Here is a 26862-nt window from a genome sequence, read left to right on the forward strand (position 1 = left end):
CATTCACCGCTTTGACACAACCTCTATAAATACCTATTCTAAATCTCATGTCCAACAAGAAACAACTCAAAAGATCGAATATTTTTGTCTGGAAACGATTTGGCATTCAGCCATTATACGTGACGTGAGCGCACTCTAAATTCAACGATTGCGCCGGCAGACGACACCTTTTGACCGCTTTAGGCGCACTTCTTCAAGGGCGCGCTTTGTCTGGACTAAAGTTTTGGTTTTCAGCCTGCTCGCCAGATGTCAGCTTTGTCAACAGCCTCAGATTGGTGCAGTGGCGGTCGCAGGGGGGGGGGGGGGGCATCAGGGCCATGCCCTCCCAAAGGCAAATCAGGGGGCCATCATATCATTTGCCCCCCCCCCCCCCCCAAACAACCGATGGGCCCCCATGGGCGTATGGGGCCCTGGCCCGTATTCGATTGTCACTAGGCTCGAGAAACCCACGCCAGCTACATATTAGCAGATCCCATACCGGTCTTTGAGGTTCCTACACTGACCTCTGAGGGCCCTTCAGTGGCGGTCAAGCGCCCACATTGACCTCTGAGGACCCACGGTGACCTCTGAGGGCCCTCCACTGGCCTTTGAGGGCCCTTAAACCGGTCTCAGGGGCCCAACCGGCGGCTGAGGGCCTTACACAGGCTCTGGTGGCCTCATTTATGTCTCAAGACTAGCCTTTAATTGCCTCTGAGGGCCCCGCACTGGATTCTGAAGACCCGATGTCGGCCACTAAGAGCCTGGATCGACCTCTGAGGGCTCCTCTTGGTCTTTGAGGGCCCTCCGCTGGTCTCTGGGGTCCAACGCCGGCCTATGCCGGTCTTTTAGGGCCCCACACTGACCTCTAAGGGCCCATGCTAGCCTGTAAGGACCCACATTAGCCTCTGAGGCCCCGCACTGGATTCTGAAGACCCAATACCAGCCTCCAAGGGCCCGCATCGGCCTCTGAGGACCCATCTTGGCCTTTAAGGGCCCTCCGCTGGCCTCTGGGGTCCAACGCCAGCCCATGCCGGTCTTTTAGGGCCCCACACTGACCTCTGAGGGTCCTATGCTGGCTTGTAAGGACACATATTAGCCTCTATGGGCCCTGCACTGGATTATGAAGACCCGATGCCGGCCTCTAAGGGCCCGCATCACCTTTGAGGGCCCATCTTTGGCCTTTGAGGCTGCCTCTGGGGTCCAACGCCGACCCATGCCGGTCTTTTAGGGCCCCACGCTAACCTCTGAGGGCCCCATGCTGGCCTGTAAGGACCCACCTTAGCATCTGAGTGCCCAAGTCGGTTCTCTGATGGTCTCAAACTGCCCTTTGCAGGCCCTGTACTGGTGTCTGATGGCCCTAAACTGGCCTCTAAGGGCCCAAACCGGCCTCTAAAGGCTCCACACCGGCCTCTGATGGTCCCATTTCTGTCTCTGGGACCCAAACTGACCCTTATGTGCCTCTGAGGGCCCCGTACTGGCTTCTGAAGGATCGATGCCGGCTTCTGAGGACCCATACCGGTCTTTAAGGGCCTCACACCGACATCTGAGGCCCCACACTAGCCTCTGAGGTGCCCAAAACTGGCCTCTATATGCCCCCAACTGGCCTATGAGGTCTCTACACCAGCAACTGATAGCCCTATTATGTTCTATGGGGGCCCAAGACTTTCCTTTGGGCGTCACGCACTTGCCTCTGAGGGCCCACATCAGCCTCTGGGGCCTTTGAGGCCCTTCGCTGACCCTTGGGTCCAAATCCGGCCTCTGGGGGTCTGACACTGTACTCTAAGGGCCACATTGCAGCCTCTATGCGATAGGTATCGCCGAAGCGTTATCCATGGGCCTATAAGTGTAAGAGCCATGGGTGCAGTGGGTGCAGTTGCACCAACAATAATTCTCCAGTGGGTGCAGACAATGTATTCTGCACCCACGATAATCTGGAATAAAAACCCCTTTTCTCATCAACACTACTTTCGATGCAGCACGACAAATTAAGGATATTTTGCCCACTACTATCCATCTTTCGATGCATTTGCTACTGTGATGGTCTTCATAACTTACATTTGTGCTCAAGTAAAAAATAAGAAACGGAACTCATGTGATTGAACACATACCGATGACCCACTGTCAAAAGTTTTAGCACGATATCTTCGAAAATGGCTAAGTTAGCCGGTTTTACTTTTGCGGTAGCCGGTAGTCAATTCACAGTTGCGTGAATTATTGACATTACACCTATGCTTCAAAATGAACTTACCTTTTCGACATGGTACACCCTCAAAGCTGGCAATGAGCCTCCGCTCGGATGCCGCTCCCTACCCCCCCCCCCTTCACCGCCCATGGCTAGATTTCTGCCCCCATGCACTACGCCCGTGGGCCCCTTTAAGCTAGCACCGGGTCCCCCAGGTCAGTGCAGGGGCCCCTTTTCCAAGTTGCCCCCCCCCCCCCAAACGCCAAGTCTGCGACCGCCCCTGGCATTATGTCCAGTGCGCCCAAATCCGCAAGCCAGTTGTCAAAAAATAGCGCAATGCGCCTGGAATTGACATGCTGGTGTTGCCAAATTGAAGTTTTCCCTTCATCGGGAGTTGATTTGAAGCGCATTATGTCCAGTGCGCCCAGATCCGCCAGCCAGTCGTCAAAAAATAGCGCAATGCGCCTGCAATTGACATGCTGGTGTTCTGCCCTGGCGCAAAAATTGAATATTGCGCTCGTCGTTGACTTGTGAAATATTTAAAATCAAAGATATTGGCGAAAATATCGAACGGCCAAAGAAAAAAATACCATAATCGTGATCCTTGCACTGCATTTAACAAGTTCCAACACTTCGATTTTTGTTTGGATCAGTTTTTAAGAAATTGAAAAGTCATGATTTCGTGATGAATGCCTAGGTACTTACTATAGATCTCACTTGACCGTGAAGGCCAAGTCGTTCCTCGAAATTTATTTTTGCAAATAATGGATTTTTCATTTTACATAATACCAATTGGTTATAAACGCACATCACATTAAAGAGCGCAAAAAACTGTACATTTATGTTTTTAACATTCCTTTATACGTTCATTTTTAAAGAAATACAAGTCAAATGAAATTTTTCACGACCACTAAGCACTGATTCGAAAGGGTCGGATCTTGGCGCAAAATTACATCCAAAAGTCGAGTTGTGGAGCAATTCAGCAGTCATTTACAAAACAGCGCATTTTGCAGAAAGCTTACTTAATTGTCGAATCAAAGTCATACATAATGAATCGGCCTACCTCATTTACCCGTTTTATGCCATTTTCACGCATACTTTGGCATTGGTTTTCGATAAAATCACGTTTTTATCAAATGTCCAGAAACAGCGCAATCTCCATGTGCAATTTCGCCCCGACAGTCGATTCATAGCGCTGTCGGATTTGAGCGCATCGTGTTGCATGGGGGCGCAAAAATGTCGGATTTGAGAGTAATCGTGTTCCCCTCAGGAGAGCAGTGCCCGCCAGCGCAGTCCACCGCCCCTGCCGCCGCTGCTACAGAGCACTGCCCGCCAGCGCAGTCTGCCGCCACCGCGGCCGTCGCCTCGGGAGAACAGGGTCCGCCAGTGCGGTCCACCGCCCCTGCCGCCGCTGCTACAGAGCAGTGCCCGCCAGCGCAGTCTGCCGCCACCGCGGCCGTCGCATCGGGAGATCAGGGTCCGCCAGTGCGGTCCACCGCCCCTGCCGCCGCTACTACGGGGCAGTGCCCGCCAGCGCAGTCTGCCGCCACCGCGGCCGTCGCCCTTGGTGTGCAGTGCCCGCCAGCGCGGTCCGCCGCTACTGCCCTTGGAGAGCAGTGCCCGCTAGCGCAGTCTGCCGCCACCGCGGCCGCCGCCTCAGGAGAGCAGTGCCCGCCAGCGCAGTCCACCGCCCCTGCCGCCGCTGCTACAGAGCAGTGCCCGCCAGCGCAGTCTGCCGCCACCGCGGCCGTCGCCTCGGGAGAACAGGGTCCGCCAGTGCGGTCCACCGCCCCTGCCGCCGCTACTACAGAGCAGTGCCCGCCAGCGCAGTCTGCCGCCACAGCGGCCGTCGCATCGGGAGAACAGGGTCCGCCAGTGCGGTCCACCGCCCCTGCCGCCGCTACTACAGAGCAGTGCCCGCCAGCGCAGTCTGCCGCCGTCGACACCTCAGGCCGAGTGACCCCAGCAGGACTGGAGCAGTGCCCGCAAGCACGGTCGGCCGCCGCCTGGGATCGGCATACTCACACAAAGCCGGAGGCTATACCTGGCCCCTCTTTCATATCGGTCAGTCTCATGGATGTTATGGAAGGCCTTAGGCTGACTCAGCTCAAAGTGGATAAAATTTCTGATGAACTAGGTGAGGTGAAAAACTTGCTTCACGTTCTGCTGTGTCAACAACCACAAACACCTGCCATTTCAGTGGAGAGTGATCCACCAGTGAGTGATAGGCGTGATGATTACATAAGGCAGGATAACCCAAAACGTAATGAAAATGTGCGCTCTCAACGTCCAAGTGACACAGGATTACTGGTTGTAGGTGACTCTAATGTCCGCCGTCTTAAGCTATGCAACACTCGAGCCAACATATCGTTTCGATCAATCCCTGGCGCTGCAACTGAGCATGTTGAACGTGTGGTTCAGGCGTCAACAGAAACCGTTGCTCCTAACGTAGTTCTCCACGTAGGTACAAATGACCTGACGCGTAACGGGTCGGAGCAGATAGTCTCGAATTTGGTGAAACTAGCACAACAGACAAAGAAAAGATCAGGAGTCAGACAAGTATACATCTGCAGCGTAACGCCTAGAAAAGATATCGGTTCATTTGTATACAGCAGGGCCGAGAGCGTAAACAACAGGCTTCATTCCCTCTGTCCCAAGCTAGCTGGCATAGAGTTCCTAGACTTGCGTCAGTGTCTTGACAGATGTCCATTTACCGGCCTCGTAAGGGATGGTGTTCATTATAACAAAGCAGGTGCTACACAAGTTCTGAACACCATAATGGACTCAGCCGGCAGTTTTTTAGCATAAATGAATGCAATAGTCCGAATGTTGAAGATTCAACATTCTTTAGCGCGAGTACCGAAAATGTGACCGGTCAAGCAAGCAATAAGAAATGTAAATATAGGCAAGCTAATAGAACAAATAGGGACTTGTCATTTGTACTCCTAAATTGCAGGAGTATAAGATCTGAAAACAAAGCAAGGGAGTTTAAATTGTTTGTACGAGAACACAACCCTGATGTCATTATGGGTACCGAGTCATGGCTAACAAACGACATAAGTGATGCGGAAATATTCCCACATAACTATGTAACATACCGAAAAGACCGTTGTGACAGGACGGGGGGAGGAGTTTTTATATGTATCAGAGAAAGTATAACTAGTTACAGGGAGGATTGGAATAATACCGATGAATGTGAGGCGATTTGGTGTAGGGTCATTGATAAGGGAAAGAAACATTATATCATAGGGTGTCTTTATGACCCACCTAGTGACTGTGAACTTCGGCTATCCGAATTCTTGTCTGTTCTCGAGCAAAAAGCACTATCCACAAATTCCAGAATCATTGTCGGTGGTGATTTTAATCTTCCAGATATAGATTGGACCAACATGATCAGCTCGACTGGTGGAAGATACCGCAACAAAAACGATATTCTAGTAAATGTTGTGAATAGTTATGGATTGGAGCAAATGGTTAAGGTACCAACCAGGGTAACTGAACACGCTAGCAACATTCTGGACATAATTATAACTAACGTTCCTCAACTAGTTAACAACCTTCACACATGTTTGGGCATTAGTGACCATTTAGCTGTGATATTCCAAACCCAGGATGTAGCACGACAACCAAAAGTAAAACGAAAGATAAAACAATATAATAGAGCCAATTTTGAAGATATAAATCAGCGTCTTTATCAATATTTCATACAATTTCGTGAAGAAGCACTTTCACGGACCGTTGATGAAAACTGGATTATGTTCAAAGAGGCGATAAGTAATGTAGAAAGTAGCATACCTACCCGTGCCTTTACCATTAACGGAGATCCTCCGTGGTACAGTCTTAGACTTAAACGTCTCGAAGACAAACAGAGACGGTTTCATCGAGAAGCAAAATTTTACAAATCTGCTGTTTCTCTGCAAAGGTATAGAGAAATTCGGGCGGTTGTAAAACAGGCATACAAAGAAGCAGAGTCCAATTACAAAAGTAGGCTTGGGTCGCTCTTGAAAGAAGACAATATACATTTTTGGAAGTATGTTAAAGCAAAAAGGACTAAAAAAACGGGCATTACCTCTATTGTATCCGAGAGTGGGAACATTGTCCACAACCCGGAGGATATAGCAAATATTCTTAACAATCAATACAAAGGGATATTTTGTGAGGAAGATGATACAGATACAACATCATTGAGCGATTGCACTCGCACGTCGGAGGTTATGCCGCCGGTTCTTATTAGTTATCATGGCATCGTAGGCCTCTTACAAAATATTAAGGTCCACAAAGCGTGTGGCCCTGATGGCATTAGCGGGGCTATTCTAAAACATTGCGCAGAAGTGGTCGCAATGTACCTCAAAATGATTTTCGAACAGTCTCTTGATATGAAAGACATTCCTCACGATTGGCGTCAAGCCACAGTGCACCCAGCTTTCAAAGGGGGCAGTACCAAAGAACCTGTAAATTATCGTCCAATTTCGCTCACATGTATATGTTGTAAAATGATGGAGCGTATTTTAGTTTCCCATATTGTGATGCACCTAGATGATTTTGACCTATTCTCTGATAGTCAGCATGGATTCAGAAGACATCTTTCTTGTGAGTCACAACTGTTACTGCTTTATCAGGATATTATGTCATCCATTGACAAGAAAAAGAGTGTTGATTTGGCATTCATTGACTTCAGTAAGGCGTTTGATAGGGTTCCACATAAACATCTCTTAACTAAACTAAAAATGTATAATTTAGATGATAACGTTCTTGGCTGGATTGAAGCCTTCTTATATAATAGAACGCAGAGAGTTCTGGTTAATAATTGTTATTCTGATGTGATTAGAGTTACGTCCGGTGTCCCACAAGGGAGTGTATTGGGTCCAATATTATTTCTTTTATATATTAACGATCTTCCGGATATGATTAATTGTCAGATAAAATTATATGCAGATGATGTTGTTCTTTACACAGACATCTTAAGCAATGAAGAATGTAGTTTTTCGTTACAGGCAAATATAAATAGATTATCTCAATGGTGTTCCAAATGGAAAATGTCTATTAATGTTGGAAAGTGTGCTATCATGAGAATGACAAAGCAAAAACTTGCTGCAATGCCTAGATACTATTTGAATGGAATAGAAGTTCAGGTTGTCAATGAGTTCAAATATTTAGGCGTGCATATTTCGAATAAATGTACCTGGCAAAATCATGTACAACATGTCACTGGTAAAGCGAATCAGATGCTACGATTTATTAAGCGAAATTTCAAGGATTGCCCACAGGCTGTAAAGGAAATCATGTATTTGTCCCTTGTTAGGCCACATCTAGACTATGCCAGCTCTGTTTGGGACCCATGGGGAGAGGGGCATGAAGCATGAGCTGGAAATGGTTCAAAGGCGTGCTGCTAGATTTATACTTAATGACTACGACCGACATAGCAGTGTTACTGACATGCTGGCCACAATAGGATGGGTATCCCTAGAAAGCCGACGTAGAGAGGCGAGATTATGCCTACTGTACAAATTACACCATGGCAACATGAAAGTAGATGTTAGTAGAATTATATGTGAACCTAGCTATATATCACGGAGTGATCACCCTAAAAAGATAGAGAGACTTCCGTCGAGATTACTTCAGTACCATAACTCGTTTTTCCCAAAAACCATAAGAGAGTGGAACCAACTTTTGCCCAGCATGATGGAAGCCGAATCTGTGGAAGATTTCCGGAAAAACGTTCAAACACATGTAAATTCGGCGTAAACGTGATTGTAATTGAAATTGCTCATGAGTAATGCAGAATGAATCAATCTAAAATCAGTAGTAATGTGAGTAGGTATGTACTTGTGTGTATGTACTTGTGTGTATGTGCGATACTGATGTGTGCATGATGTGTGAACCAGATTTAACATCACCAGGGCCAACCGGCATTCGTGATTGTTGTAATACATGATACATGATAACGACGCGGAGCTGTGACGGAGTTTGTGCTATGACATGACATCGTGACACTACTGATATTAAAACAGACAGCAGGGTTTGCGTAATAGTTTAAATCATCTCGAAGAGCGGTCCACTTGGCCGTTGCAGGTGGCACAGCGACTGCCTGATGTCAGCGTTATTCACGCATGTATTTGCGATTGCGCTACCAGGCTATTTACCATAGTTGAAACAGCCGCGCCAGTTTTCTAATGCATGTCTTCGTTCTGCACAATCAATGTTTTTCCGTCATGACCTAGGCCGCAGTGTAAGACCGGGCCGGTAGCAGAGGCGATATGGTGCCGAATACGGTCCGTGTGGTGACTGGTGGCTCCGGACGTGCCACCCCCCCCCCCCCCTCAGTGGGAGGCGACGCCCCCAAACCAGGCTGTCGACCAGTCAGCCGCCTGCCCACGGAGCGGTCCTCGGGTAGTGATTGAACAAACAGCGGAGAAGACTGCCAAGTCACGATCGACCACATGACTCGTCATTGGTTACCAACTTGAGAGCGAAACCGGCACAGGCTGGCGTCCTTATATGAAATGGTCGTCACAAACTGGAGGCATGCCGGGCTCATCAGACCTTGATGACTTAGTGCACATCGTTTTGACATCACGCAGCCGTAATGAGCCCTTCAGGCCTGACAGACGGCCGCGCGTAGGCGGCATATGGTCAGAGTCGAGCACTTGCTCACCGCAGGTAGCCGCATCAGTGTAGCCGTGTCCTAGATTAGACCGGGAAAATATGGCATATTCAGTACCCTGAAACAGCTGCCTCCGCCACTACGATTTGCAGCGACTAAAATACACGGAGCATGCCGAGGGTCGAACGCTCGACCCTCGGCACCGACAGCCAGCTGAACTCACCGTGTTGACCCTGTCGTCCCCACGGGTAATCTCCGAGAGAGCAGCCTCGTTGGCGTTGGCCAGCGCCAGCCGGATCAGCTCACTGGAAACATATAACGGGATCCAGGAGATGTTCAGTTTAATGAAAAACAATATCAAATTCTTATCTGTATTCAATGTAAACGCGTTTCGATTATTTCTTTATCAATACATTGATACAATACAGATATAATGATTATGAACACACAATATACAGTATCAGGAGAGCTTATGTTTCCATGGAGCATTTTTACGGCCTTGGCAGGATAAGAACCTTGAAAATTGAGCAGTAGTTATCTGGAAGTTGAAGAATCCATCATATTACAGACAACGTAGTCGCACTTGATGAAGCAAAGTAACACAAAAAATGTTTCTCTTTTGAGAACGTGTCATCGACAGCGAAACAAGCATCAGTTTGCTAGTAAGTACTAAACATGCCATATTTTTAGGATGACCTCTGCATCGGCATGGATTTCCATGGCATCGGTTACCTTCAATGCAGTTAATGGCATTGACTTTTGGGTCAGCGTAAAGCCGGGGAGAGTCGACTGCTGGTGTGATCTATAGTCTGGCAGGGCCTCTGGCGGATGGTATGAGTATAGCTTCCGTGGGGTAGTCCTGGCCCTGGGTGCCTGTTGGATGTTTATGTAGGGTAGTCCTGGGTGTCTGAATTGTGACTTACCGTTATATACTCTTCGGTGGGGCAGATACTTATCTACGTGGGGTTGTCCTGTGTGTCTTTACTTACGTGGGGTAGTCCCGTGTGTCTCTGTGGATAATTACGTGGGGTAGTCCTGTGTGTCTCTGTGGATAATTCCGTGGGGTAGTCCTGTGTGTCTCTGTGGATAATTACATGGAGTAGTCCTGTGTGTCTCTGTGGATAATTACGTGGGGTAGTCCTGTGTGTCTTTACTTACGTGGGGTAGTCCTGTGTGTCTCTGGTGGAGCAGATGCCGGTCGGGTTCTGGGCACATTTCGGCGTCTGTCTGAACACCAGCTGCTGCCGCGGGGGTTCCGAGTGGCGCGATGTCTCCGACTGCTGAGGGGGCCCCGGCTCGGGCTCTGTGGGGTCACAGGGAGGTCAGATACTGCTGAGGGGGCCCCGGCTCGGGCTCTGCCGGGTCACAGGAAGGTCAGATACTGCTGAGGGGCCCCGGTTCGGGCTTTGTGGGGTCACAGGGAGGTCAGATACTGCTGAGGGGGCCCCGGCTCGGGCTCTGCCGGGTCACAGGGAGGTCAGATACTGCTGAGGGAGCCCCACCTCGGGCTCTGTGGGGTCACAGGGAGGTCAGATACTGCTGAGGGGTGACCGGCTCGGGCTCTGTGGGGTCACAGGGAGGTCAGATACTGCTGAGGGGGCCCCGGCTCGGGCTCCGTGGGGGCCAGAGAGAGGTCAGATACTGCCGAGGGGGCCCCGGCTCGGGCTCTGTGGGGTCACAGGGGGGTCAGATACTGCTGAGGGGGCCCCGGCTCGGTCTCTGCCGGGTCACAGGGTGGTAAGATACTGCTGAGGGGGCCCCGGCTCGGGCTCTGTGGGGTCACAGGGAGGTCAGATACTGCTGAGGGGCCCGGCTCGGGCTCCGTGGGGGCCAGAGAGAGGTCAGATACTGCTGAGGGGGCCCGGTTCGGGCTCTGTGGGGGCCAGAGAGAGGTAAGCTACGACCGGAAGCCGAGAGGGCCTCTGCCGGTTAAAGAGGGAGGTCAGATATTGCTGGAATATGTCCGACTAGTGGGACGGGAGAGGGAGAGGGAGCTCAGGCTGGTGGAAGGCTCCGGTTCAGCCTCTGTCAGGTCACCGGGTGACCAGATACAATATAACTACAGACAGCAAAGAGATGCGTGCAAAGATGGAGGGGGCGGAAGTTGAAGGATATGTGAGCAATTACGAATTCACAGAGCACTTCAGCAGATGTTCATTTATTGGAAATTCACAGGACACGATTGTTTTCATATTGAGCACAGTAGGTTCAAAAACCTTCCAGACGTAAAAATGAGGTTCTGCACCCCCCACCCCCCCTAGAAATGGCGAACAGTCGTATTGTAGAACGAGGAGCTATGCGTGAACTGAAGAGTTTTCAAAATATAACTTACCGCCGCCGGGGAAAATGATGCTGGCTGCCCGAACCTGACTGGCTAGCAGCACCGCCGACAATAAAGCCTGGGCGCAGAAGAGAACAGCAGGGTCAGAATATAGGTAAAACGGAGAACAGGAACGTCAAAAGCTGTGCGTTGCGCATAATTTTAAACGTGCATGCACCTGTGTACAGAACATACAGCGGAAAACAAACAACTTCTCGTTAACCCTCGCCCGTATTGGTGTTTTTCCAGCCGCGAACGTTTAAGGGGGGGGGGGTCCGTTGGACCCCCCCTTGCCGTTTCGCCCCTGATCGAGCTAGAGCTTCGCGGAAAAAAACGAGCGTGTTGCCCGTGACAAGAGGAAGCCGATGATACCCAATTTTAAGGTCCTAGGTCATTGGTTGACCTTGCAGGTCAGGTCAATGACCCCAAAGGCGGGAAAATCGGGCTCTGTTAGAACGTCGTAAAGTGTGGCTGCTATGAGGTTTTTCGGGGTGCTGATCACGAATATCATGTTAGTTTTGATCACAGATGATGTCTTCATGTATTTAGGCCAGGTCGGGTCAGGTCAGGTCAGGTCAACCAGTAAGGGTATTCGTAGTAGGTGGCAACCACCTCTGACAGCTTCGTAACATGTTACGAACTACGAAGGCACCAAAACTACTTCGTAAATGTTCATATGGTTGCAAAATTCGAATTCAGCTCCAAAAACTGGCCTAGAAACATGTAAAACTCGAAAAAGTGAGCCGAGGTCATCAAAGGTCAATGACCTGACCTGACCTTCAGGTGACCTTGACACCCACCCTAATGCATGGGAGCAACATCATATCACATGTTTGAACGCTTGAAACCACGAAAAGACTGCAAACGCGCGGCTAATGCGAGCCGACATACGCCGAATCGCGATTCCAGCCAAACATGGTCTCGAAAAGTAGGTCACAGGTCAAAGGTCATTTGGGTCAGGGTCATGAAATTTTCAGGGTAGGTGTGAAATTGATGAAACGTGAGGGTGCTGAAAGTTTCGTCGCGATCGGCCGCTTTTTACGCGAGTTATTTGCGAAAAACCATGGTGGGGTCCGATCGACCCCCCCCCCCCCCTATACGGGCGAGGGTTAAATTCTGAGAAATGGAGCGAGCGCTATGCATCGAAGTAGTTATTGTGGAAGTTTTCGAACTGGGTGAGGGTGGATCTGCAGATAAACAGCTCCGAGAGCCTGGCAGTCGATCGGAATGTGGTGCGACGTCACGACACCGCCTCTGTTTACTGTACTTTCTCTGGGCACAGGCCGCAGCTAATAGCTTTTTAGCGTGTTTGTAAAGTCAGTGGTTCGCGGACCCCGATGGCGCAAATACCAGTCGCCCCGAACGTGGTGTATTGCACAATGCACAGTGCAGATGCACCAATCTGACAGCCAAACGATCTGAGAGACAATTTTCTGTTTACAGTTACACACTCGTAACTCAACAGGATACCAACTGAATTTCCTATTTCTTTCATCATAAGATTGCCTGTACAATACATTGCTAAGTCTTCACTGAGATCTTAAAGCGAATCGATCATAGCAGCTCGGTAAGCAGCGCAACGCTCAGACGGAACCGTCTGGCGCCGGCAGCGAGAATCAGCCGGCGCCGGACGGCCGCTCCGGCGCGATTGTTGACTTAACGTAACACCACAACTAATGAAGTTGTAGACTGATTTACATACTGCTTTCACCGCAATATGCGCAATTCAATTCTAGGTAGGTACTGAGAGTTTGACGTTTATAGAATAATTCGGTGTGAGATATTTGCGAATAACATAATGGTGGGTGACATTGCCCCCTCCACCCTCTCTTTCACTGCGCATGTTAAATCGACAAAGATGAAGTCTCTTACGGAAGCCAATGATCCCGTATTTAGTTGCATACGCCCATCTGATGTCCCGGGACATCGACACATGTCGTGAATACGCAGAGCAGTACCTAGAGGTCGGTGAGGAAAAGCGCGTGTCCACAATGCCGTTCTTTGCAACACACCTCGTACTGAGTGATGAACATCACTGTGACACGCAAAAAGCCTCGACTGCTGAAACTGATACCTACATACGGCCCCTTTGGTGAGGTATATGACCGTGGTGCTGCTGAATGGTATACAGCCCGTACCAGTGATGGCGCACCAGATTAACGACTCCGTATGCACTGAGCTCGTGAAGGGCCAGTTAGCCAGGTGGCACATTTAGATATGCCGATGTCCTTCTGCACAGGACCCAGTGGCCTCAATGTCAGTGTGATAGCCACCGTGAAGGGAGACTCAATGTACTGCAGGTGTCCTCGACCCTGCCTCCTTTCCGTCTCTGAGTTTGACAGGTGGTGGTGAGCCTTATAGTGCCTAGTCTGTGAGCAAACAGTGAAGTCTTTTAACCCGCGAGTTGCTGGGGGGGGGCGTTAAACGCCCCCACTTTTTTTGCCGGGCCATAGCATAAAAACGGCGCGCCGCAGGCGCGCCAAATTTTGGGTACCTGTAGGGAATTGATTGAAGTCTATTGTGACAAAAAAAAAATTAAAAAATCGGTTGGAAAAATTTTGAGATATCGAGGTTTTAGTGACGTCATGATTTCTGAGTTTTCGACCAAAAACGGTATAGGTATGTTCAAAAAATCATATAAAATCACAGAATAGACATACAGACATGCCGTAAACGGCGTTAGACTGCCAATACCATGAACAATCAAATGGCTATCTTCGATTATGATTATCGTTTCGCATTTGCCAAAATCTTGATCTGAATCTTGGTAATTTCTCGTGACTACTTCACGACCATGATACATACATTTCTTAAATTGAACTTTTTGAGCCAAACACGTACATATATGATAAAATGGATGTCACCATCGTGTTCTACGCCCCAAATTACCCATAAAACGTGTGTCACAGGCTGCGAATATCAGTTTTGATTTTCGGGAATATGTGCCTACCCGGTTGACCTGACCTTGACCCTGACCTATGCTTGACTGACCCCTACATGGGGCTGACACTCTTGTAGGCCTTATATGATGGATTGTGCACCGTTTTGACAGAGTTTATGACGAGAGGCGCTCATTGCGAAGTCCTGAAGTCCATGCTACTGAAAGCCCGATTTCAGGTGTTTGACCTGACCTTGACCCGACCTTTGACCTCAAAATTCAACTTTAAAGTACTCATCTGAAGCGTCTCGTCGTGCTCTTTCGTTTGCCGCCTGGTGCGTTTTCGCTGCGCCTATTGGTTCTCGAGTTATCGGCTGGGGGCGTTTAACGCCCCCCCCCCCCAGCAAACGGTGGGTGGCGAAATACCCCAGCAACTGCCGGGTTAAATGTCATCGACTTTGTGAATTAATTTGATATGTCTTCATGCTAACTGTCGAACTCTTGGTTTTGGCAAAACTGTAAAAGCTGTTCAGAGCAGCGTGAGCTGTTATGCGCCAAATCGACTGGCTCCGTCACTTCCTAAGCGTATATTTATCAGTCAGTTTCAATCAGCTCAAGATATCGCGACAGAGGGAAAACAGCAGCCTTTAGTTTTTAACGGACACAATGGCCAGCCTGATTGTCTTTGTTTACATGCTGCACGATTTCGTAATCTGCTGCTTGTACAGGAGCGCCTTTTAATGAGTTAATCACTCCAGTTTTACTATATCTGCAGGAAGCGCAGCCCGATAGCGTCTCAGCGCTGGTCAGGAGCTGTTGCTGCGGTTTTCCTCTGCCGACACACACAATGGTCCTTGCTAAGGAAACCCGACCGCCGCTATACCACGGACCACACACTGCACAATAATCAGAGCGGTGACAGCCCGGAACATTTCTACCGCAACGCAGACTTGAGCCTGAGCAGCCCAGCCCGCATCAGCCGAGAGAAGCCGCAGGGCACAATAGCGAGGGATAGTTCATGGTGGATAAGCGCAGGCACGAAGACCACTGATACGTTGACATTTACATAGATCTTACAATAGGTACATGACATTATCTAAACAGGCCATTGTTCGTTGTTTCCATCTGTGAAATCAGAAATGGACGTACCTTCCTCACACCGTGATATTTATGGCAGAAAAGGGCACCGCGAGCTCCCATGGATGTAAACATTGAGCTTTTCTGGTAAGATCTCTTATGACACGTGCTACGAGAGCCCGTCCATTGAAACTGCGGGTTCTTTAACCGCGTCCAAGGTAGCTTGCAAAGCGGTTGTGGGTTTGTGGCTGGAGCGTTTTCCTTAAAAGAGATCAATAAATTGCAGCTACCGAACCGTGCATTAGTGATACTCAAGCACGTGCCACGTACGACTAGTACACGTGTGACCGTGTCATGCGCCACGGCCGGAGTGTTAGGATGTCGGGCGTCACCACGTCTTATGACCACGTAGCCTTGTCGTAAGACGCACCCCAACTTTCCACCACCCACGCCCGAATGCTCCATGTTTGCACGTACAAAGCCACATAACGGGAATGCCGGATAGGTGATCGAAGTATGTATTTTTTATTTTTTTATATTTTTTATAATTTATTATCACAAACAGCAAATCCGATCAGGGTTGTTTCTGAAAACCGCGCCGGGAGCGGGGGAGGTCCGTCCAGGTGTTCGGAACTGCGGCGATTGCTGCTGACGGAGATCTGACGTGTTCACGACGTGTAAACAGCGGCTAGCGGACGGATTACACGAGGTTATGGCTGGTGCACTGCAATACGTTCCGGGAAGGACCACCGAAATGGCACGGGCAGACTGGCTTGGAGGTCGGATATGCAGATAGGGAAGCAGGCGGAATATTTTCATGCTATCCTGGCACGTGCTCTCCGCTCAGGTACACAGATATAAATCAAAGAAACGGTGGGAAGATAACATTTAAATATGCATTTATACCTAGCAGTAGGCATTTAAGAAATTTCATCTTTTTGTCAGGAAACAAGAGATGAGCAAGTGATTACAGTCGGGGAGATAATTTTACAACGACTAAAACTTGCAGAGTCCCGTCAGTTTATAGTGCAGCTCGTGTCGACACAAACAACTTAGGTATTGACACCTTCTGGGAATCACCATGAGGACCTTTGGAAGCAGCCCATAAGTATATAATGCACATTTATCTCATTAAAACGTGCTTTCTCCGCATACAGACTGCCGCAACGGCCGCGACTGCCGCAACGGCAACGGCCGCAAACACCTTCTGTGTAGTGACGTCACCGGTCCAAAATAGCTGCCAGCCCAGCTGTCGTCACCCTGACCAGCAGAGCTCGACCGCAGGACATCGACGACTCGTCACCCAAGAAAAGAAGCCCGCCGCCGCCACCGCGACAGGGCCGGCGGCGGCGGACGATCCCGGCGCAGCCGGATGCGCCGCAGTTGTATCGGCGGCGACCGTGGCGCGGCTGAGGCCGACCGGCGCCGGCCGGATCCCGTGCGGGCTTTCCGTCCGGTGGCGGTAGCCGAGCGGAGACAGTTCTTCTTCGGTTGGGTGCCCCACAGCCAGTTGTTTGACCCGGATTTAGTGAGGTCCGCCCCACTCCGGGGTTAGCGCGGGGAACAACCGATAGAAGGGAACAGGTGTGCCAGTGCTGCTCCAAACAGACCTTGTGACGTCATATTTTTACCATTGTAACGTTTTCGTGGCGTCCTGGATTAGGCAAAGGGTGTAAAAGACAAATTCAGGTTAGTTCACCAAAGAGCATCATCGTCTGCTCTAATAACTGAGCTGCATTCTTTTACGCTGGCATTAATTTGAACCACCTTGTTCATTAGCAGTGATGTCGTCATATTCTTGCGACGTTTAGATGTAATGCACGAATGTGAAGAAACGATTAAAAAAAATCGTGCAAAAAAAAACTGAATGCCGCAAGATGCATTTTAGAGTAACATGAATTTTTGAAATGCACAGGCTTTAGTTCCATAATTGAAAATCACATTTCAGCATGATAATTGAAAACTTGTGCACGGTAAAGCGTTTTATGTATAAGATATGCAGTCATAATCGGAACAGGTGTCACATTCAATGGATGCAAGCAGTAATGACAACAAACCATCACGGCGAAAAGCCCTATTGTTCAGAAACCGTGAACAATCAGCGACAGTAATGCCTAATGCCCAGAACACGGCCCACTGCGCTGCTCTTAGTGCGCCGCTTATCCCGGAGCTCGGATAGGGTTACCGTGGGGTAGGGCGTATCCCAGAGCTCGGATAGTGCACTGCTCATGTCAGTGTGGGGTAGGGCGGTAGGGCGACTTCGTACCACGCCGAGTCGATCCTGGTAACCGTACAAACAAGACTTGTAATCCGATATAAAGAGACGCAGATACCTGGGCATGTAGAGGGAGAGTCCCCTGGAACTGTCCAGCTGCTTATGCCTCGTTACATCACCTGACTCGGGAAGTCAGGTGTCTCCCCACAGACACAGACTTGTGATCAGCTCAGTTGAGCCGGCTCAAAAATCAGCTCAGCTCATGAGCCGGCTCAACATTTTGCCAAATTGTTGAGCTGTGAGCTGAGCCGGCTCAGTAATGCATTGAGCTGAGCTGCTGTCTGAGCTGAGCTGAATGAGCTTGAGCTGAGCTGAGCTGAATGAGCTTGAGCTGAGCTGAGCTGAGCTGAGCTGAGCTGATTGAGCTGAGCTGAGCTGAGCTGAGCTGAGCTGATTGAGCTGAGCTGATTGAGCTGAGCTGAGCTGAGCTGATTGAGCTGAGCTGAGCTGAGCTGAGCTGAGCTGAGCTGAGCTGAGCGAGCTGAGCTGAGCTGATTGAGCTGAGCTGATTTAGCTGAGCTGAGCTGATCCAGTTCTAGTAGGTACACTGGAAGATGATAAGAACGGATAAAAATATAAAACCGAATGCAATGTGCATTGAATATTGATACACTATAAACACTAGAAACATGATAAACTGGAAATAATATTATAATACAAACCAAAGACGTCACTAGGTGAAAGGCCATGTAGTTCGACACCGCAAACTGAAGCGATCGGTCGGGAAATCGCTACATTCCTCTATTGCACCCCGTTCGCACCGTTTTAAGCCGTTCGGTTGGTATCCTTATCCACTGCGGCGTGATGTCCCGACCTGTGTCCCGATGATTCGATGTCCATGACCAATCAGCACACGCATTGCCGTGACGTCATTGGCCGGACCCCGACACGTTACGGAGATATGGGTGGCATTCGGCATTCGGCAATGGGTGGCATTGAATTTAACTGAGCGGAAACTGAGCTGAGCTGAACGGGAACTAAGTTGAGCTGAGCTTAGCTGAGCGGAAACTGAGCTGAGCTGAACTGAGCTGAGCGGAAACTGAGCTGAGCTGAGCGGAAACTGAGCTGAGCGGAAACTGAACTGAGCTGAGCGGAGACTGAGCTGAGCTGAGCGGAAACTGAGCTGAGCGGAAACTGAGCTGAGCTGAGCGGAAACTGAGTTGAGCTGAGCTGAGCGGAAACTGAGCTGAGCTGAGCTGAGCGTGAGCGGAGCGCAGCCGGTTTGAGCGGAACGTGAGCTGAGCTGAGCCGCGTTAAACTGAGCGGGAGCTGAGCGGGAGCGGATAAGACGGAGTTGAGCTGAGCGAGCTCACTTTTTTCTTGAGCTGTCACAAGTCTGCACAGACACCCAGGCAGATGAGTCATTTATCAGAACCGAGAAAATACATGTGTGGCCAAAAGTTGAAACATTTGGTCAACTCTGAGCTTTGATTGAACCATCTGAGAGATCGAACACACAATAAATTTATGCGATCAAGTTCCAGGCTGAATCATTACGTCTCCCCGTTGCCCCCTCCGTTCCACTTCCCTGGTCGGCGGTAAGACTCGACCTACACCAGCTGAATCAGAAGCACTGGACCGTGGCTGCACCAGCACGACCACCGGAGCCCACTGATCCTGACCGAAACACCCACTCATAGTCTGGCCATGTGGGCGGGCGGTAAAGCCACTCGACTACCAAAAACTATCAGCGAAATGTTTATTAATCATAACCCTCGCTTGCTACCGAGTGATACCGGCACCTACTCATAGTTCGCCTGCACAAAGGTGGAAGTGGGCGTCGTCAGCACTAAATAGGGCGTGATTCCTAACCTGGCTCCAGGCGGAAAGGTGCAGCCCGTCGGTGCACAATGTGCATGATGGCAGTAAAAACAACCCAAATTTGTCTGGGTCAAGTGGGCGGCAGCGCCCGGCTCCCAAAAACAGAGGCCGATAGGCGTTATCACAAGTGTATTCGCGGCCATTGGGGCTACGTAAGAAAAGAAAAAACCAACTGGCCCCAAGAACTTTAAATTATCAGTTAGCATGCACCTTTTCCTTGATGTGTAGAGAATTTACCATTATTTGTTACAGAAAATTGCATTTTAATTGTTCCATTTATGCTTTTTTCATCGTTTGCACAATATGTTCTTTTACTAAGCTAGAAACACTAATTAGAAATAGTTCCCGCATCATCAAGAACAATAGGGAAGGCTTGAAGTGAATAAAATAAATTAAACGGTTTTGTTATCTATGCGAAGGCACTTCTAAAATTGCCTGTAGAAATATTGAAGGCAAAAGTTCAACTTTTTCACAAGACGGATGTCTATAAACCTATTTAACTTGTGACAACTCAGCCGGTATTTCGTCGCCTACAGCCCAGCTTTCCCTAGTGACCGATAGAGGCGCTGCTATCGATGTCCGCCCGTGCCGCCTAACGCGGTTACGTAACAACAGCACGGAGCTCTGACCATTTTCCTCCAGCAGTTGAGTCCATTGACCTATAATAAGTATAGACGAACTACTCGCGTCTTTGCGGCGTTCCTCGTCGACCAAAGAAGCAAATTGTTTTCTGAAATTACAGCGCAGGATAAGGGCAATCCTAACCTTTAAGCACGGACGTAGAAATAAAAGTTTGTTAAATATTTAACGTTAATTTATTTTAAAATGTGTAACAGAACGCTAACATTTCCTACAAAACATTTATTTAAACTTTTAACCCGCGCCCCGTAGGGGGGGGGCCGAAACGGCCCCCCTTGTCCTTTTCGGTCGATATCTCCTAAACGGCTGGAGATATCGCCACCAAACTTTCAGGACCCCTCCGGGCATCAATTTTACACATTGTGACCAAAAATTTTTCCAGAGGCTGTGATAGGTTGGCCACAAATGACGTCAGAGTGACGTCATGTTCTGTCATTTTCGACCGAAAAAAGACCTTCGCGAGAAGACCTGTCAGGCCTACAGCTTTGAAGATACAGAAAAATGATTAAGACATAAAAGGTGTAGAATTGACAGGGCTACAAAACTGCTATCTCGGATTTTTGAAATTTTTGAGTTTTGATCCCCCAAAATCAAAAAAGCATTTTTTTGGATATATTAGCCAAAAAATCCAAAAAAAAATTTGAGTTTCGAAAAAACCGGAATATATGTGATAGTACCTACCGTCTTCTATCTACATACCAAATTTCAGATCGATACCTCGTTTTTTGGCCAAGTTATAGCGAAAAAACTGTTCAAAAATGATGACGTCAAATTTTCAAACTCAATTTTTGGCAATTCTAGAACTCGTAGAGCAAAACAAAGACCACCATTAGACTCCCCGTGACGAGCTGCATCGAATGGATACCCATTTTATGCAAAAATATCAACTTTGAAATTTGACCTAATTTGACCTGACCTTGACCTGACCTTCACCAAAACGTGACCTAGGCTGGCCCCAAAGGCTGCCTAACCCACATAATCGCATTTGTCATGTAAAATGGACCATAAAACATGTATCACACGACACATTCATATTGTGACCCCCGGTGACCTGACCTCGCTGTGACCTGACCTGGTATCAGTGACCTCAGATAGCAAAGTATGTGTTTGACGAACAATATACCATCGATGGTTTTCAATAAACTACCAATTTACTCGATTTCACAGCACATTTCTTGAATTGCCTGTGAACGGTGAAAATCTGACCTTTGACCTGACCTGTGACGTCATCGGTTTGACCTAGGTCAATGAAATTTGGTCACAAGGTAGTTCCCGGGTAGGGCTATCAAACGCCGTTTGAATTTTGAAAATCGGCCGGTAACTTTCCGAGATCTTAGGGGGGGCCGAAACGGCCCCCCCTACGGGTGGAAGGGTCCGCCGGTAGCCCTACGGGGCGCGGGTTAAGGTTTGAAGTCAAGCCTCACGAAATCGTCTCCATGGTAACGGAATAAACAAAGTCCTCGGCATCATTTATTGTTGCCGCACAAGTTGCCGCATTGCAAATTGCGTAAGGTGTGTTGACAGTCCTGTGCATATTAAACAAGAAAAGATAGTTTGTCACCAATAAAGAGCACAAACAAATATCAAGCACATATTGCACGTGATAAGTGAATCATTTCAAGGCGATAAAATCGACTTGCGTTATTACAGCAAGCGTTTCAAACAGTGTGTTCTGAAATATTTGGGATTTATGTAATTAAAGCATTTTATTTCATTTTCTTTAAATTTATCCCATGTTTATCTGCCAGAGCAGTCAGACACTGATAATTTTATCATAATGGCTAGAGTCAAGAGAAGAAAAAAAAACTGAGAGACACTTGCAATCTTCACAAATGTCATAAGAAACGGTTTGGAAGAAGAGTACCCAAGGTCTACCTAAGAAGGCACAGGCCTGTTCCTATTGCTGGAAGGCTTCTGGTGTGTGCTGGAATTCATCTGTCAACTGAACCAGGCATAGCCCGAGTTATGGCCAACATATAAAGTAAAAAAGATTGACGAACTTCAGTTGTAAGTTGCTACTGCAATTAAACATGATGAAGGCTGGAGCCGTCAAGAAAACTGAATGGAAGCTCAGCAAGACTGCAACAGTCGAAATGCCTACCAAGTGTGACCTGTTAATGACTGGCTTAATCATTTCTTGCGTGGCTCAACGTAATTGCTCAAGAGCAGAAGGCCCCTCATTTACTTGTGTGTGCGCTGATTTGTGGAACGTTGTTAAAATCTAAAACCAGAATTCGTGAAGTTTTGGTGATCACCAGTGACGTTTAGCGATGACCTGATCGAAAAATTATCTAGAAGTTCTTATAGCGAGCTACCTACTACCCTTTCCGCATCTTTCTACCTTTCTTCCTTTGCGAGATAATATGGCGTGGACAAATACGTCCCCCCTCCTCCCATCACTATGGCGAAGTTGGCTGAAAGGCCCACCCGGGCGCGGGTTAAAGAGGCTCATGGGTGAATGAAATGATGCATCATTATGTGCAGTGTGCACTCAGATTGGTAAGAGTACCTATATCGCCACTCATCCCACAGTCTGTACTACCATGAACATTATTTTCATGTCTTCATACGCTTTGACGATGCTCTGATGACGTCATGAATGTTACTGCTGAGCTTCATCTTAAATACACAATACATACATAATGTTAAATCAACTACCAAACTGTATTAATCGAATTCGCAATCATGAAGAGAAACGCGCATGAGAGCTGCAAAACTACGTGATAGTGAAGCCGAATGCTCCTTTAACGGATCAAGAAATGACGATTCTGAGCGCAATGGCAAAGCCGCTCATTCGAGATGTGAAGTTTGCACGTGCTCGTATGCACGTGCAAACTGGACCCAAATGGACTTGAGCATGGCACCCTCTTAAACGGTCGCTACCGGTGTACCAAATTTGAGCGCAATCTCCCCAGCCGTTCTCGAGATGTGGAAGCGACCCCTCGCGCGTGCGCACGTGCAAGCTGAACCCAAACTGACTTGTGCACGGCACCCTGCCAAACGGTCCCTAACGGTGTACCAAATTTGAGCACAATCTGCCCAGCCACTCTCGAGATGTGGAAGCGACCCCTGCACGTGCGCACGTGCAAGCTGGACCCAAACTGACTTGTGCACGGCACCCTGTCAAAAGGTCCCTAACGACGTACCAAATTTGAGCGCAATCGACCCAGCCGTTCTCGAGATCTGGAAGCGTACCCTGCGCGTGCGCACGTGCAGCAGCACCCAAACCGTGACACGTGGAAATGGATTATCATTTGCATGTCCACCGACATGCCAAGTTTCAGTTCAATCAACCCAGTCGTCGTAAAGTTATTGTTGATCGAACAAATTTGTCACCATTTAGTTGGCACGTGGCGCGTGCCGTGTTCCTCACCCTATGACTTTGTGCTATGTTCCAGTGATTAAGCTTGGACGCTTCTACATTGAAGACGCAGTCTCGTTCCGTTCCGTCGTGTTATTTACGAGAAAGAAGTTGATAAACTTTCGCGTTTTTCCCATAGACAAAGCATTATGTCATTAGTTCGTGCCCTTACACGTACGGTGGCGCTAGTGTCGCTCAGCGGGAACGGCCTTCAGGCGCTGATTAAGCCAGTGTAGTCTGTCTATACTTATTATAGGTCAATGGTTGAGTCACGCTGGCTAAAACTCATTTGAATGGGACGTCTAGCATATCATGTCCCTTCCAAGTTCCAGTATAAGGAAATGACATTCAATTCAGAATGATGAACAAGCTGGTTGGATGACTCAAAGGCATAAAGCGTCTCACAGTTTCAGACCAGACAAAGCAAATATGCATCGCAAACCAGCATTTAATAAAGAGCACCAGAAGCTACTTTGTTGCACTGTGGCGCAATGCTCAGTGCTCTCAAAATGTCCATTCTGAGTACATAGAAGATGTATAAAGATCTGAGCCATGGTTATAATCATAGCTCGCCGCTATGATTACCCACGTTTCTCCCATTCCAACGTAACACCCCACCGTGCGTGCCAGGAACTGCAGTTTGGCACAAGAGAATAACCGCTCCGCTCTATAGTCACCTGGTTGTCATGGTAACACAGCCGTTGCTAGGCAACGCTCCGCTGTGCGTATGGGAGACCGCAGTTCGGCACAAGAGGCCATCCCGGCCGCCGGCCTCCCCAGTCGGTGGTCTGGAGCCGCCCCTGATCCCCTCCCAGCTGGTCCGTGGGAGGGGGAGGGGGAGGGGGGTCCGGTTGGACCGACCCACAGCTCCGGGAAGTGGTATACGGGACGACCAAGGTCAAGGGTGTCGGACTGGAATAGCCGTATTGTGGGATGAACATCACGGGCATGGATGACCTTCAATTTCAACTCATCTGATCAAATTCAGCATCTCATTGTGAAACAGGTGTGCAGTTTCCATGGCAACCATTTGATTGGGGTGGCTGTACGGGGCGCTTTGGCCGCTATTCTCTTATGCACGATAGCAGTCTCTACTACGCACAGGGGAAACGGGGTGGGAATATTGCGCGTGGGTGGGACCTCAGAATTGCTCTGGGTGATGCTCACGCTTGGCAGTATTCGGAAAGGTGCCTAAACAATACCTGCTGATTGTATGTGCACGCTGATTGTTTGTAATCTGTCGGGACATCCACCACCCACCAGTCCTGGTTCGTATCAGGATGGGTGGACAATGGACATATAACCGAACGAAATGGGTGTGTGAATCCAGCCTGCTGCCCATTCAAACCCCTAAGCTCTATTTTTGGCGCCTGATATACGTAATGCAAACGGCACAAATAGTTTATTAGGTATGCACACAGGCGACTCCAGTGGTAATTAGGGCATACGAGCCCGCTCCGGATGCGTCCATTTTTTTTCAAATTTGCCTTTTTTCTTGATAAAACTCCAGCAACGTCTATTAATAGATAAGGCACGGTTTAAAACTCCACGGTAGCGCAAATTAATGCAAAATCAACAATAGTTATTATTCCATTCTAGCAGCGGCCAACACAGCTTTTCTGGATCTTCTGCTTATTTATTTATGATGCTTGTGTTATCACAATATGTTCCACTAAAATAGGCTGAACTGGTGGTATGCTGACCAATAGAGGCTGCAAATTATTGCAGAATCATGTTTCAAATGACAGCGCTGCCTATCGACACAATTGAGTTTATTTCCTCGAGAGTTGATTTAAGAACTGAAGCACAACGAAATAGGTGGGTGACAACGGCAAAAAGTCGTTGCTCAATGCAGATACCAAAAAGGAAACGGTTCAAGTCTATATGGATGTAATTACGACTATACGAGGACATCAATATCGAAAAAATAACGGTACTACATATTGAACAAATAATCATATTTGGAGGCCACCAGCACTCACCAATAGCACCTTCATGTCTGCCGCCCTGTTTGTGTGCGAGACCAGCTCTCCCGCTCTCTCCCTGTGCTCCTCCCTCTCTCCGGACACGGGCGCCACAACCCTCGGCAGCGCGGCGGCGCAGCGACTGACCGCCGTCTGAGCGGCCGGCCCCGTACCGCAGCGGCCAGTGACGTCACCGCCACCACCACCAGTGACGTCACACACCCACAGTCAGCTGGCGGCGCGGGAAGTCCGGTCGGGCCGGTTCCGACCCGGCGCTCCGCTCCCGGCCCCAGACAGAGACTTTCCAGACGGCGTCGTCTGGGAAACACTGCAGCGGTGATTGTTTGGGGTCATGTGGCGGCACGCGGCCAACTGGGGGGGGGGGGGGGCGGGCGGTGGCACGTGGCACCACGTCGGGGAGGGGCACAGCACGTGCCACGGAACGGAGCAGGAACCATCGGGGCATACCCGTGGCATATGGCACGTCTTAGACGGAGGAAACTTGCGTTAATTAACCCGCGCCCGGCTGGGGGTCCTGGATTTCCACGCCCTGCTGGGGGGGGTGTTTGAACACCCCCCTTGTAACTCGGCTCCTGGGCCACGTAGCGATACGCGGAAGGCGGCGTTCGAAAGAGCGTCAAAAATAATGACGAAATCACTTCGGTCAATTTTTTGGTCAGGTCAAAGGTCAGGTCACCAGAGGTCATTGAAGGCAAAATTTCGCCGATTTCCAGGTCGAATGTCGAAAATTTCTAAGAAGCCAACGCATAGCTCCGGAACCAATAGAGCTACAGCGCCGCGGAAAAGCGCATTCGATAGCCCTATTAACGCCCTTTCTGAGTAATTCTCTCAGATTTGACCTAACGTCAACGGTTTTGCCTGCAGGGGGCAAAAACGGCAAAAATAGCCGATTTTTTCGAAAACAGTTTTTCTGCAATAACTTTTGACACAAGCCTTGTACGAGCTTACTTTTACCGGCATCGTGTTCCTCTCGTCAAGACGCATCGAATGATCTATAACTTGACCTTGAAAGGTCAACTTGAAAATTTGACCTCAGGTCAAGGTCATGACTTGACCGGAAAGGGTCATGTTGCATATCAGTCGATCCGTACCGTCGAGCTGAACACATCTAAGGCGTTTTCATCGCTCTAGCATGCCTCTATCAAAAGTTATTTGCGAAAAACTGTTAGATACCATTCGTGACCTAAGATGACCTCAGGGCATAAACAAGGGTCACGGACACCATTTTCATGTTCAGTGTGTCTTAAACACTTGTAATTCGGTGTTTGGGAGTGTTTATAATGTCTTGCATCCAAAAGAGGCGCATTTCAATTTTCTCCCATTGACTTATAATGGCGAGGTCGCAAAATTGACCTGACCTTAGGTCATCGATATCAAAATTCTGAGATATACATTTTGTACATGCTATTGCCCTTAGCAATCGCTAAAAGTTTCAAAGCGATCGGTCACTCGGTGTAGCTATGACAGACATTGAAAGTTTTTATGAGGTGAGGTCACTTCAAGTGACCTGGTGACCTGACCTTGAATGACCTTGGTCTGAAATTTTTACAACATGTGTAGAATTGATGTATGATAAGGTGTACCAAAAACGGCGGCGCTCCGCGCCGCCGTTTTGGAGATATTCGCGAAAAACCACAAGGGGGGTGTTCAAACACCCCCCCCCAGCAGGGCGCGGGTTAATCCATTAGGGCTCTGTGGAGTGTCAGCTTACCAGAATTTGTGGAGATGTGATGCCTGTGTG

General features: G+C 48.8%; 1 protein-coding gene across 1 annotated transcript in view; it reads right to left on the reverse strand.

Moving 5' to 3' along the window:
* The window catches only part of LOC122376517, a 39993-nt gene extending 14744 nt beyond the window's left edge, over nucleotides 1-25249 (reverse strand). Inside the window, exons 1-4 of the mRNA XM_043356411.1 lie at nucleotides 25119-25249; nucleotides 11098-11164; nucleotides 9924-10068; nucleotides 8989-9070 (exon numbers count right to left, since the gene is read on the reverse strand). Coding sequence (XP_043212346.1) covers nucleotides 8989-9070; nucleotides 9924-10068; nucleotides 11098-11164; nucleotides 25119-25133 — 309 coding nt within the window. The 5' untranslated portion in view covers nucleotides 25134-25249. The remainder of the gene's footprint in view (nucleotides 1-8988; nucleotides 9071-9923; nucleotides 10069-11097; nucleotides 11165-25118) is intronic.
* Between the last annotated feature and the right edge of the window lie 1613 nt (nucleotides 25250-26862).

Source organism: Amphibalanus amphitrite, unplaced genomic scaffold (assembly GCF_019059575.1).
Source record: "Amphibalanus amphitrite isolate SeventyFive unplaced genomic scaffold, NRLGWU_Aamphi_draft 002178F_arrow, whole genome shotgun sequence".
NCBI lineage: Eukaryota > Metazoa > Arthropoda > Thecostraca > Balanomorpha > Balanidae > Amphibalanus > Amphibalanus amphitrite.